Consider the following 13,814-nt stretch of genomic DNA (forward strand, 5'->3'; position numbering starts at 1 on the left):
GGGTTTTAGCTAGGTTAGTTTTTTTAACCCAGATAAATTTTGTAATCTGGGTCACAACACAGTTGCATGAAACTGTTTGCTGGCATGAGGAAAGGATTAGAAAGGAATAGGATATTGCAGGGGCTTGGAAAGCAGTCAGGACAGGGAGAACATGGAAACAATTCTCTAAGTAGCTCTGCTGCTTATGCTGTCAGGTGAAAATGGTTGTTGATTTTGTTTTTGGCTTGAAGTCTTAAATGATATGTTACCACATATTTGAATTTGTCTTTTGAGACTGTAGATAGATGCAGTGACTGCAGATTTATTTTGCCATCTGAATTTCTTAATTTCTCAAGGAGAGGAATAGGTTGCTTAATGGGTGGAAGAAAGAAATGGACCAGTGACACTGATGGGACAATTCAATTGCCTAAACATAGGCATGTGCTTCCATTTGAAATAGCATGTCACAGCACCTGGCCTCCAGCTGCTGCTGCTCAGAGGGAGGTTCTGCGTAGCTCTCCCATAGATCCTCTTATAATTGCTAGCTCCTTTTAGATGCCTTGGATACCTCAGGGCAGCTCAAGTGCCACTTGGTGCCTCTGCTTAAGAACCAAGTTAAAAAAAAGTTTTTGTTAAAAAATACAGCGTTTTGAGATCAGCTTTGCAGATCTTCTGTATTAGAATGCAAAAAAAGTTCTGGTAATGAGGACATCTCAAGGCAGATTCTTAATGTAGAAGTTGTACTGATGTTTTCGCTTAACTTGATTTTGGGAAATGCAAAATGGCTTTCTTTGTCTGAATTGTGCTATTTGTCTATTTTGCTGTTCCCAGTCATGTGAGAGTTTATTTGCCACCGCTTGAGTCGGGCACACCAACCACTTACTGCTCAAGAGCTTTGGAATTCCAAACTCCGTTAATATTTAATGAAGTCTTCCAAATCCCCATGCACTCAAGTGCTTTGAAATTAAAATCACTGCAGCTGTATATCTGTTCAGTTGATCATCAGCAGCAAGAAGAGCTATTGGTAAGTGGTTCTGTTTCTTAAAAGCCATGTGATATGAGAAACTAAAGTTACCTGAGGAATTATTTTTAAAGATTAAAAAGAGAACCTAATTTTTCCATAAGAAGTTGTGATAGAGTTACATGTTAATGTCTCCATTTGTTCACAGATGTTAAGTATAGCTCTGTAAATAAAGAGGTGGGATTTTAAAAAAGACTTTATCTGACAGCTTTTAGACTACAGTTTGCTCAAGACTTAGGTTTCTGCGTGATACTATAATGCCTGTGTGGGGAATCTGTACTATTCAGTCAGGTTCCTTCGGAAAAAAAAACAAACCAAAACAAATACAGACACCTTTTTATTGTATAACATTGGGTGAAGAGGACTACTATTACATAAATCTTAACTTTGTTGCATAGTGGCCCTGGAACAGTTCTGTTACTTCAGCCTTTTACTTTAAACTGATTGAATTATCATGCACTAACTAATGTTAGCTTCATTTAGCTGTTGCCAAATGCAAACATGCATAACTAAATCTGCCTTGGGGTTGATGGCCTGGCTATTTTGAAGTGAGTGGGCTGTCTTTGCAGTAGGGGGTTTGAATGGGTTAGTGAAAAAACTTTTAAGCCTATCAAAGAAGTTAAGAGGTATAGGCATCTATCTCACTGTCATGCTGGGCTGTGGATGAGAGGTGTTTATTTGAGCAAATCTGGTCAAGAATGTGTTTGTTAATCCACCTTTAATTCTAAGTAGCATCTCATATGAACAGGGGTCTTAATGTTGATAGAAATGGACCTGAGGTCTTGTCTGCAGTAGGAAGTTTTGTCTGCAATGAAATTAAAGAGAAAGCATCTCAAGAACAGGCTGGATATATTGGTGTAAAATGCTTTCCACTGGTATATCCTGTTCCTCTGGGAAGCTAAATAGCTATTGAAATGTAAGGCATCTTTCTATTGAAACAAATGCATCTAAGTTTAGGGTATTTTATTCTAACTGCTGTTATTGAGTTGCCAAAAAAATAGGTCTTCAGGGTATCTTGGTGGGGATTTTTTCTCTTTTATGGTCTTCAATTGGTTATGTCAGAAGTAACTTTGTCAACAGTAATTGGTAATATAATTTAAGGTAATTTAACAATACTACTCAAAAATAGAGAAACAGTGCCAGTTTCTTCAGATAGGTGCACTGAAATATTTAAACATTATGATCATTGTTTTCTTCAGCTGTAATTTGAGAATGAGCATTTTGTCACATTGAGACATCATTTGCTACCTCCTCCCTCTTTGGAACTGCTGTGGTGGAGCCTGTCAGCAAGGCCTCTGTCTTTCAAGATGCCTTCCACTGAGATTATGGTTTTCCCCCATCTATTTAACAATGCATCTATTTTTCAATTTCTTCCTAGGTGCAAAAGCCAGATTGGAGTTTATCCTGATTTATATAAATACTTGTACCTAACAGGGAAAAAAATAATTAAAAAAACCCCCTGGAAATATTTATGTTATAAAGAAATAAATATACTACACTTGTGGGGATGGTTTTTCCATTTCCTCAACCTTTTCCTCTTATGCTTTCCATGGCTGAAAGATCTTTTTCTGTCTTAAGTTGGCTTATTTCTTCCCTGGTGGCTTGTCAATGTTGAGATCAGGGAATTGCTATTTTACATGATTAGCATATATAGTTCATGTTAAAAGATAAAAGCAGTATGAATGCCTTTCTTGCAATCACCCAGCATTGCTGCATCACTCCCAGTTTCTCATCTTTTACAGCCCTGATCAGTTATTCCCTATGTCTTAATTTATTTGATTTCTTCTTGAGTGTAACTTTTTTTTTTTTTGCATTTTTTGTTTTAATTTTGGAACATCTGTCCCATTTTTAGCATGATTTTAAAATCCTGATTGTTTTCTCCTAAAGAGACATGTATGTTAGACATCACAGAGATATTCATAAATACTTTCACTGTTCTGCCATCCAAGTCATTAACAAATTCATCAGAACAGGCATATGATACACCTCTAGCAGACCCACCTTGGTTTCTTCATTCTTTTGAGTAAGCTCCAAATCTTGAGATGGACATGAGTTATTAATTGGTCTTTTCAGTACTGATAATTCTAAATTGAATTTGATGGTGATTTTCTACTCCCCAGCATTCAGTCAGTCAGGAATTACTGACTCCCTTTGTAGAGGCAGCTTCTTTGGCAGACTTGCTTAGCTGCCCAAGAAATGCAGGGTATAGGCAGTGTCAGGTGTCTTCAGAGTTAGCCTGTGCTTCTTCCAATATTGCTGGCAGGAAAACAGTTTTACTCTCTACTTCCTAAACTAAACTCAGGGTGTCTTAAACATTTTCCAACTCTGATGCAAATGTGTGAGTATTTGATGCACATTTATATCTTCCATTACATCAGAGTGAATAGATGATTAGAAGACATCTATGTTATACAGAAAAATGGAAAGGTATCTCTGTACCCTGGGCTATATTGACATTAAATGACTTTCTCAAAAACATGCTGTATCCCCCATGTCACATTATTTTGTTAGGCTATTGTCCTCTATGCACCTGTTTAAACAGAGCCCCAGGGAACATTTGTCTTGGAAAAACAATGCAATGATTTATTTTTTTATTATTGTTTTCTACTTAACTGTTTCTTTACCTGCTTAAAGTTGAATGCACATTCTGTCTACATTTCCTACTGCCTTTGTTGTTAGAATCATTGTATACAATTACTTGATTTGTGAGAGATGAAAGCCATTTTTACAGGACTTTTCCAGTGATACAAAAAAAGACATTTTTAGCATGTGGCTCACAAGCATGAAAACAGCTTATGCTATTGCTGCAGAGATAGCCAGGGAAACAAAAAACAGTACTTAAAGGCTGACTAATATAATTGGTAGGTCCAGCTAGTGAACTGATTGAAAAAAACCAAACAAAATAGGCAGCATGGATTTGTTCACAGCTGTTTTTCAATTAGGCAAACACCGCTGAGAAATTTCTTACATGAGCTCTCTCTGATGGAGTAGGGCTACTTCAAAGTTTGAAATACTTTTAGTGAGAAGCCTCCATTAAAACTGTTTTTACCCTGAATCTGGGAGTTGCAAGGATGGCCTGGAAAGTAGAAAAATGGCTTTATAGCTCATTTAACTACATTATGACATAAATAGGCAGAGGAAAAAAATGATTTACACAACGTTTTTATTTTCATTTGAAAGATGCTTCTGAGGGCCAGAGAATGGAAGGGTATCAGAATACAGTTATCTCAAAAGCCCCTGAAATTACAGTAATATTATTAAAGTGATATCAATTTAAGCAAATATAAAAATCCGATACATAGTTGGGAAGGTTTTAAAAATAAAATATTAATAGCTATCAGATGTCAGTTATATCTACATCAGTCATACAAATTTTATTTTTCAACTTAAAAACAATTACTATCTACTCCCATTCTTCCTAGTAGTAAAGAGGCAAGAAATTCAGAATCTTAAACATCATAACACAACAGAATAAAAGTGTCTCTTTTTAAGAGACAGTAGTAGTACTGTCTCTTTTTAAGAGACAGTAGTATTAAGAGACACTTAAAAAGTGTCTCTTTTTAAGAGACTCCCGAAGTGGGAGTTTTGCACTGTAAGTAAAATATTCTTTAAGTGAGAAGGTGTCTATCTTGCAGAGTATATGTATCTTATTGAGGTCAATGCTTTTTGTTTTTTTACAGGGCATTGCTCAGATAAACCTGACTGATGCAGAGAGTTCTGGTGAGATGCAGCTTCACTGGTACCCTGTTCAGATCTTCACTGGTTCAGAGCCCCAGAGAGCAAAGACCAAAAACCAGTGTGAAGACAGTATTCCTCAGTCTTCTGGAAATGTAACTACAGTTAAAACAGTATGGCTCTAAAAAAGTGATTTGTTTACTTTGTTTGACCAGCAGGGTGACTGTGATCTTACCTTGGATGCAGGTTTTTGAGTTATCACAGGAACTAATAACTTAATTTAACTCTTGGTGCAAGATCTAGATTTTAGAAGACTAATTGAAAAACAGAACGTGTCTGGGCAGGTGCTTGAAATAGTACCCTGTATGCATGTTTCCAGTCCAGCTAAAACACATGAAAAATTTCTGCCACTGCACTGGAAGAGATTGTCAAGAAAGGTTGTGCAATTTTCATTCTTGAAGATGTTTTCAGCCCTTGACTGGGCTCTGGACAGCCTGACTAGGATGCCTTGCTTGCTTTGGGCAGCACATCAGACTAGGTGACCTCCAGAGGTCTCTTCTGATCTTACTTGTGGGTGATGCTCCACAGGCAGGTAAAGTCTGCCCAGTTTCTGTGACAAGTTGAACTCCACATACTTTTGATCTTTAAGATTCAAGACGGATTTGTTTGGTTGTGGTTTGGTTTTTTGTTTTGTTTTTTAAGGAACATATGATGGCATTGTTTTTATTTTTTCTTTGAATAATACACATTAAATACATTGGTTTGTTCAAACAGATTTAATTAAAGTCTAATTTACCTTTCAGGATGCAGTGACAGCCCTGTTAGCTAGGACCACTGCCCAGCTGGAAGCAGTTGAGAGAGAGCTGGCAGAAGAGAGAGTGAAATTGGAGTACACAGAGGAGGAAATCTTGGAGATGGAAAGAAAAGAAGATCAGGCAGAAGCCATATCAGAAAGGTAAAAATGGTTTAAATACTTCATCAAACAGATAATAACTAACATTTCCTCAAAGCTATTTACACTATGGGTATAACCTGAAATAAAGCAGGAAAACAGTAGGTTTTTATTCTGAGATTTGCTTCCTGTTAGTGCTACAAGTATAACATTCTATTATGTCATGATCTGCAAACAGGAGGAAACCTTATTTGAATAGCTTGAATAGGTTGAATTTAGGGAATTTGGGGAGTGGGGAAACTTTATATCAAACATAAACTTTGCTAGGGAGGCAACTGTAATGAGTTTATAACAGCCTTGTATTAAGAAAAAATAAATAAAATTTGGTGGTGACATGGGACATTGTTAGGGTTGGGGTTGCAATTTCATTCCTAGTGATGCTCCTGGTTTGTTACATAACTTTTCTTCTTGTTACTGCTTTCTTAGTACTGTTATAAAGACCAGAACACATGCCTTAAGAAAATTAGGGAAGGTGAATTTTTTTCTGTGAAATGTATTTGCTTATTTGCATTTGCAGAAATGCAAGTGTGCTATGTTCCTGTTGAAAATACTATATTTTTACTAGAGAAATAATACTCTAAATTTATAAAGTGGCTTAGATCATGTAATACATAAATGCAATGCATAATTGCACAGGGTTTTTAACACCTGCAAAATTATTGTGATGTTCTGACTTTAGGAGCTGGCAAGCAGAGTCTGTTGACAGTGGATGCAGCAATTGTACCCAGACTAGTCCTCCTTATCCAGAGCCATTCTGTGGGGATCCATTAGCTGGACACATGTTTGCAGCTCCAGCAGGCCAGTACGGCTCTGGAAAAATGCAGCCTCCACCACTGAAGGTAAGGAGAGAAGAGCCTGCAGCATGAAAACTGCCACCCTGCCTGGCACAGTGAGCTACGGCTGTGCCTGGAGCTGGAGTCTGAGTTGGGCAGGAGGAAAGGAGTCAGCAATGACATTGGCAGCTCCTTATGAGTACTGACTTTGTGACAGCTGTATGGCTATTGAATTGGTAGAAGTTCACTCTTTAGGGCTGGGATTTGTTTTCTTACTACTTACTTCTCAACAGAATTTGATTCTTATATCAAAAGGCAAACTATTTTTACTATGGCCTTTATCTAATCTGTGAATTGGCACTGGTATCAATTTCTGCATTTGCCTGAAATTTTAACAGAAAAGATCATGATCAAGTGCTCTTATTTCTATAAGAATTTTTAAAGAAATTGTAAAGAAAGAAATTTTAGGACTTGCATTACTATTTCAGTTTTGCAATAACATGGAATAATTGTGATGAAACAGATGTATTTAAAATCTTTTGTAGTCAAGATAGAGACACTGGAAATAATCCTTCACAGGTTGAAATCAGCAGACTTTCACCGAAGCAGAGAAACACAGGCTGTTTGTGTTGCCTTTAGGGAAGATCGCACCTCTTATGGAGGAGTGAGTTTTCTGAAAGTTTGAAAGCTTTGCTAGAGTAGCCTATGTTTTCTGTCTTTCTGAATATTTTAGTGTTCTTGTATAATTGTGTGAACAGTCTTTCAGTTATTTTTTTCTTCTTTGTTTTCATTTAAGTTCCTCTAGTTTTAAGGTGATGCTTTAGAGTCACTGTGCTTACTGAAAGGTGACTCAGTTTTCTTCTGTTGAGGCTGGAGATCAGGTGGTAGTTTGGGTAATGCCCAATTGCCAATCCTGAATGCAGTCCTTGTGCTCTGCAGCTGTGATGTAACTGCATCTCTTAATTGTGACTGCTCCAGCAAAGGCTTCTGAAAGGTAATATCACCATTTTGGATGACCCAGTTTTAAAACTTTTACAAAAGTGAGGTGATACATCCTCTCAGTGCTCATTAAAATTTGAATCTAGCTAGCAGGGCAAATTGTTTATTTTTGATATTGTTGAAATGTCTGATTGTCTTTGCTAGGAGAGAGAAAATAAGGAAGAAATAAAAAAATGTCCTTTGTTGAAATTTTAGGTGGATAAGGAAACTAACACTGAGGATCTGTTTCCTGAAGAAGTTGCTATTCTTCCAAAAGAGAGAAGCAGCCGCAGGCCCCGGGGTTCTGCTTTTGTTCGCAGTAGCACAATTGTTCGCTCCCAGACCTTTTCGCCTGGAGCACGCAGTCAATATGTTTGCAGAGTGAGTAAAGCTTGAGAAGGAGGAGGAGGAAGGGGTCTCTACACACAAGCATATTGTACATTTTTTATAATTTCACTATAAGATTTTATTGCATTTATAAGAAACATATATTAATTTTTAATACTAATGAATAATCTTTAATTGAACTTAATCAATGCAGTGGGAAGAGCTTCCCTGACTCCTTTTAAGAGTTTTTGCCTGGATGGATTTAATTTGAAATTTAAGAATACATGAAAAATTAGGTATTAAGCTCTTTTCCCTGGCAACCTTGGATTTTAGGTGTGGGTGGTTGATTTTACAGTTCTATCTAATGCGGTATATAAGCAGTTAACTTAGAAGCTGTGTTTAATTTTCACATACACAGAAGTTTGAAAAAGAGCACTGATTAATCTTAGGGCCATTGCATAAATATTCATATGGCTCTGATTGCTGTCATGAATATCAGTCATAAGGTGCTTGTTACTATGGGACATAGGATTCCTGGGTGCACTGGTGCAAGTAATTGAGGACCAGCACAGCAGTTTTCAAGGTCACATTTATTGTTTGCTGCATTCAGTGGCAGAATACTTCTAAGCAGTTGGCACATAGATCAATACATGAGTATTGGCTTTGCAATATTATCATAGCTTTGATTGTACTCTTTCATAAGCTTCTGAGAGCTTGAGTTTGAAAATTCAGGAAATGATTTTTAAATTCCGTGCTCACTTAACCTGCACTTACTTAAAAACAGATGCGAGGAGAAAGTGAGGAACTGTATTGTTTTTACCCACGACAGTACATGTTTTAGGATAAAATACTGCTTTTGAGTCCTCCCTCCCTCTTTTTTTTAGGTTAGATTGTCTGGGATATTTAGTAGAATAGAAATTATCTGTAAAACATTGATGGTTTGTAAATTTTATTGAATTATTGTAACTGCCATATGAGCATTATTATATGTAAATGTTTATAAATAACTGAAAAAAATGGTTGCTTAAAAGAAGATAGTTTCAGTGTATTTTAAAAAAAGAAATCTCAAAGGCAAAGAAACCCCAAAAAAACAACCTAAATTTCTTAATGAAGATGATCTTGCAAGCAACCTTTATTTTCCATGTCTTTTCTAATCAGCTGTATCGCAGTGACAGCGACAGTTCAACCCTGCCAAGGAAATCCCCTTTTGTGCGGAACACCTTAGAGAGGAGGACTCTGCGGTACAAGCAGGTATGCCCAGGAAAATGACCTTCTGCTTTCATGTAGTTGCTACAGCAATGCTACTTCTATACTTGAGAACTTTAGATGTCTGCAGGTACATTCTGATCCTTTTAGAAAATGTGCAAAACTTCTGCAATGTAATTGGGGTAGGGTGCATGTTTTGGGTTTGTTTTGGACTTTCTAAGCTAAAAGGTAGACATACAAAAGTTAAATAAAGTTGTGATCAATTTTGAAGAAGGAAAAAAGGCATGGCAGACAAAAATCAGTTTAATGGGTACTGAATTTATATGGATTTAGATGTGAAGTTTCTTTCAAAATCTTCCAAATCTAGTTTATGACGCAAGGTGCAGGTTCAGAGATGTGTGTGTGAATTAAGACATGCATCTCCCCTCCCATAGAGCCTAACAAATAATAGTATTTGAGAGCCAAGTATTCAGGAATGAATAGGTTAAGCTCTCATTTGGCCCCATGCCACCCTCCTACTGTCAAGTGGGCAGAGAAGGAGAGATGAGGCATTAATGTGTATATAAACGACATAAAATATAGTCTGGTCAGCAGAACTTAATACCTTGCTGGTGTAGGCAGGTAGACAGCCATGCTTCCCATTTTGATTCAGAATGTATCTTAAAACCAATATTGAATGAAGCTCTTTAAGAGGAGTCTTGCTCAGAACAGTATTTTTCTGATGTCATTGAGTTTTTCTTATTGCATCTATTTTATTATCATCATAACATGGAATTTTAGTCCATAAACTTCATTAGGAGTACAAACACTTCATATTTGTAAGTAGAAAGGAAACTGTAAAAAGAAGTAGTAGAAAGTATTAATGAGAAATTTAGCTGTAGGGGTTTTCTTCACCACACATTATGCAGCCTCTTCTGGGAGATGTAAACAATCTCCAAAAATTCATGTGGGAAAGACTTAGTGTGTGAAGCAAGTACAGCAAATATATGTATGGTCTATAGAGCTAAAGACAGACCAGTAAACCATGTTGAGAGTAATGTATTGTGCATTTTGTTTGAATCCTAATAACTCAACAGTCCTGCAGATCATCTTTGGCTGAACTTATGGCAAGGACATCCTTAGACCTGGAGCTGGATCTCCAGGCATCCAGAACTCGACAGAGACAGCTGAATGAGGAGATCTGTGTTCTAAGGGAGTTGAGACAGCGCCTGGAAGACGCCCAGCTCCGAGGGCAGACTGACCTACCCCACTGGGTGCTTCGGGATGAGAGATTCCGAAACTTGCTGAAGGAAGCAGAAAGGCAGGTATGGTAATAGAACACAAACACTCAGTTTGCTCAGAAACTTCTTGTTTCAAAATGTTTTCATTTTGATAAGATGTCTAAAGAGCTGTTTGTACAGAATCTCAAACAGTGAATGTTTCTTTTATATTCTTGAAGTTACCACAATAAAAATTATTACATTGATTATTACCAAACTGTGTATTTATTTGAGGACAGTTTTTGGAGAATGGCATTGTATGCCAGTGGCATGTCTTGTTTTGGATTTTTGTTTATTTCTTGTTCATTTGTTTTTGTTTAGGTATTTGTTATTAGAACTTTAATAATTATATTTCTTCTGATATTTAAAAGAAATTTTGCTGATTTGATACTTATTCTTTTACAAGTATTTGGAATGTTCCCTATGTAATTTTTTTTCCTGTTCTTGGAGAAAGGAGTTGTAGAAAAAGGTGGCAAAACTGCTCAACAGACAAAATTGACATTGGATTATCAGAGACAAAAATTATGCCAAATTTATAGTAAGATCTTGTTTGACAGATATGTGTGCAGTAAATTTTCTTAATTTATTACATGTCTTTCTGAAGAGCATTAATGAATGAAACAACTCAGTCTTTTGCATTTATAGTTCTTAGATGATCAGCTATTTCAGACAGTGTACTAGTGTGGTTTCACTGTGGTGGGTGGGGAAAAAATCCATTCTTTTACTGTGACTATTCTTATGTTTTATTTATTCACATGGCCTTTTTAAGCATTATGTTCTTGTTTTCAGACCAGACAGACCAAATTTGAACATCACCAAGAGCAAGCAGCTGAAAAGATGCTAAAGAAAGCATCAAAAGAAATATACCAGCTGCGTGGGCAAAATCAGAAAGAACCTATTCAGGTGCAGACTTTTAGGTAAGTGGTAATGCATACTGAAATAGCATAGCAACAGTTCATTAGTCTGGTTAAAGCTTTCTGAAACATTTAGCTTAAATTTTATGTCTTTTGATTTTAATCAGAAGTAATTAACCAATAATTTTAAACTGTATCTAGATTTGGACATGAGTTCTTTCTGAATGCTTTGTTCTGCAAAGAGCCAAAGCCAAGGTAAAATTGCAGTGAAACAATTCTAGTATACATGACATCAAAAAAAAAAAAAAAGCTTCAAATATAAACATAGCTTAGGGGATTCTTCCAACTTAGCCTAGTTGCTGTGAAGTCCAGTTCTTCAATACAAGCTTGTGGACAGGCTTGTATTGAAGAAGCCTGTCTGTTTAATGCAGTACATATAAATTGTTATTAACACACTCTCCCTAAAAACTACTCAGTAATACTGGAATTTTCTTTCAATAAGCCTGTTCTTTGGACTCTGTTTCCAGAGTTGCCATCTTTTTTCCCCCTTCTTTGTTGTAGACATTATTTGCAAAACATAGAAGGGTGAACTTAGCATTGCAGAACTTGTCCCATTAAACCTTTTTACGGTGAACTATGACTGAAGTTCAGTGAGTTGTATAAAGCTTTCACCCAGGTTTTTAAAAATAGTAATTGTCTTCAATGGAATGTTGCCAGAAGTATATAGTGAGGTTTAGTAGTTTTTGGAAGTTTGTTATACTCAAATAAAAGGCCAGTTCAATACACAAATAATAAATACTAACCATTAACCAGAGTAAAGAAACCATGTTCTTGTGTGGAGAAGGGGGAATGTAGGCATAATTTTATTTACTTATTTTTTCTCTTGTTTTGATCACAGAGAGAAGATAGCTTTTTTTACAAGACCAAGGATTAACATACCTCCTCTGCCAGCTGATGATGTATGACATGTTGCATTGTAAACATGAAGTATTTATCGCTTTTATTTTAATGAAGTTCTTAGATTAGACAAGTTTCTTTAAAAAAAATGTGCAAAAGCTAATATACACGTTTTGTAAAAAATAAAAAAGTTAAAAAAATTAAACATAAACAAAAACATATATATAAATATATATACATATATATTTTATAATAGCGACTGCAACAAGGCTTGGTTTTTCCTTGTTGTGAAACTGACATCTCTGAAGACAACTTATTTTATAAAAGATCGACTATCCTGTTAAGAGCGTGTACAGTTTTTATGCTGTTTTATTTGACTTAAAGGCTGGAAGACAGAAACAAAGTGAGTTCAGGCAAATTCACTGTAGTGTAATTTATTTATAGTGCCTTTTTTCCTTGAAGGAAAATACCTACTTTAAGATGTATTTTAAGACTGAAATTTTGTTCCTCAGTATTTGTCATACAGTAGAATGGAACCATTGAGCTGGTTTTGTTTCTGATACCTGAAATGAAAATACTATGTTCTAAAATTGTCACTTTTTCAGCTTTATTATCTGTAGCTTATTATGTACATTGTATTCTTTAGCACTGTCTGTGTTATAGCAAAATATTATCACCTGCAATGTGTTTAACACTAATTAGAAGTGATGCTAAACGTTGCAGAATTCATTTGCATGTTCTTACTGTGCACTAATAGATTGTTTTCATTTCTGTTGTGTCTAAAGTATCTTTATATTCTTAACTAGATCCTCAGTCTAAACGGGGGAAGGAAAAGGGTGACAGGTCTTTGTGTTGCTGTTTAATGAAAAGGGAATTTAAGGAGCAGCTTGAGCTAGCTGTGTGGAAAGCCTGCTAATGGACTATTACAGTAATTTCTACAGTTCTACAGATTCTCATCTGATTCAGGAAAGCACATATATTCTGATTTCAGAAAGCAGCTGCTTTAAGTAAGGGTGTTTAAACACATGTTCATCCTAAAGGATGTGCTTTGTGGTTACCGCAAGCAAGTTCTGTTGAACAGTGACACTTTCCAGGAGGAAGGTGTATAATGCTGGAAGGTGCAGCTCACTTGGTTGCTAGTTGGACAAGCTAAAATCTAGTAAGAAATAATTTTATTTGTAACCATCCATTTTAATGAAAGACTGTCACCCTAAATTCCCGAGAATGCCAGTTTTGTGTCCTTGCATCCTGAAAGTGTGTAAAAATACTTCTTTACTAAGCTACTATAATAGAGTTTCTCATATTTTCCTAATTATACATTACCTGCAAAGAGAGGTGCCCAACACAAGACTGACTTTGCAAATTACTGGAATATCCCCAAAGGAAGATCATATTGTCTCTTAATTAAGTTCAAATTGGTTCCAGATTTTTCTATGTCAGGAAATAAGAACAAGGGCCAAAAAACAAACAAACCTATCAGAATATTTTCAAATATTCTTTAAGTAAGTTTTCTTTGTGAATTTCAGTAACTTAGACTCTGTTACTTTGTCAAAGACAGGAAAACCTGGAAGAGAAATTGAATTACTTTTACTTATCCACACTGAGGCAAAAAGTAATGGGGAAAAAAGATTGTAAGCATAAATGTTAATAAACACAAACATTTAAGGTAGTATTTCCTGTTTCCTAATACGGCCTATAGTCATTACAGGCATCAAGTGTTACAATCATATAGCAATTTATATGAAATTGAAGTATATTTAGCATTTATCGTGCTATTCATCCTGTTTTGCCTGTAAGTTTTGGTGGATGATATTGGGTTCCTTGGGCACAACTAGACTTACTCAGAAACTATGCAGATAAAAACCAAATCATGTGAGAAATTTGTAGTGTTTG

At 35.9% G+C, this 13,814-nt stretch overlaps 1 protein-coding gene across 4 annotated transcripts in view; it reads left to right on the forward strand.

Moving 5' to 3' along the window:
- The window catches only part of WWC3 (WWC family member 3), a 98,595-nt gene extending 86,437 nt beyond the window's left edge, over positions 1-12,158 (forward strand). For 3 of the 4 annotated variants that reach the window (XM_074536002.1, XM_074536000.1, XM_074536003.1), the window contains exons 15-23: positions 811-1,003; positions 4,681-4,848; positions 5,479-5,630; positions 6,307-6,466; positions 7,595-7,759; positions 8,864-8,956; positions 9,988-10,215; positions 10,960-11,087; positions 11,923-12,158. In XM_074536002.1, the coding sequence (XP_074392103.1) occupies positions 811-1,003; positions 4,681-4,848; positions 5,479-5,630; positions 6,307-6,466; positions 7,595-7,759; positions 8,864-8,956; positions 9,988-10,215; positions 10,960-11,087; positions 11,923-11,989 (1,354 nt within the window). In that variant the 3' untranslated portion in view covers positions 11,990-12,158. The remainder of the gene's footprint in view (positions 1-810; positions 1,004-4,680; positions 4,849-5,478; positions 5,631-6,306; positions 6,467-7,594; positions 7,760-8,863; positions 8,957-9,987; positions 10,216-10,959; positions 11,088-11,922) is intronic. The other variant, XM_074536001.1, reaches the window with a different exon arrangement.
- Positions 12,159-13,814: the final 1,656 nt, after the last annotated feature.

This window comes from Zonotrichia albicollis, chromosome 2 (genome assembly GCF_047830755.1).
Source record: "Zonotrichia albicollis isolate bZonAlb1 chromosome 2, bZonAlb1.hap1, whole genome shotgun sequence".
Lineage (NCBI taxonomy): Eukaryota > Metazoa > Chordata > Aves > Passeriformes > Passerellidae > Zonotrichia > Zonotrichia albicollis.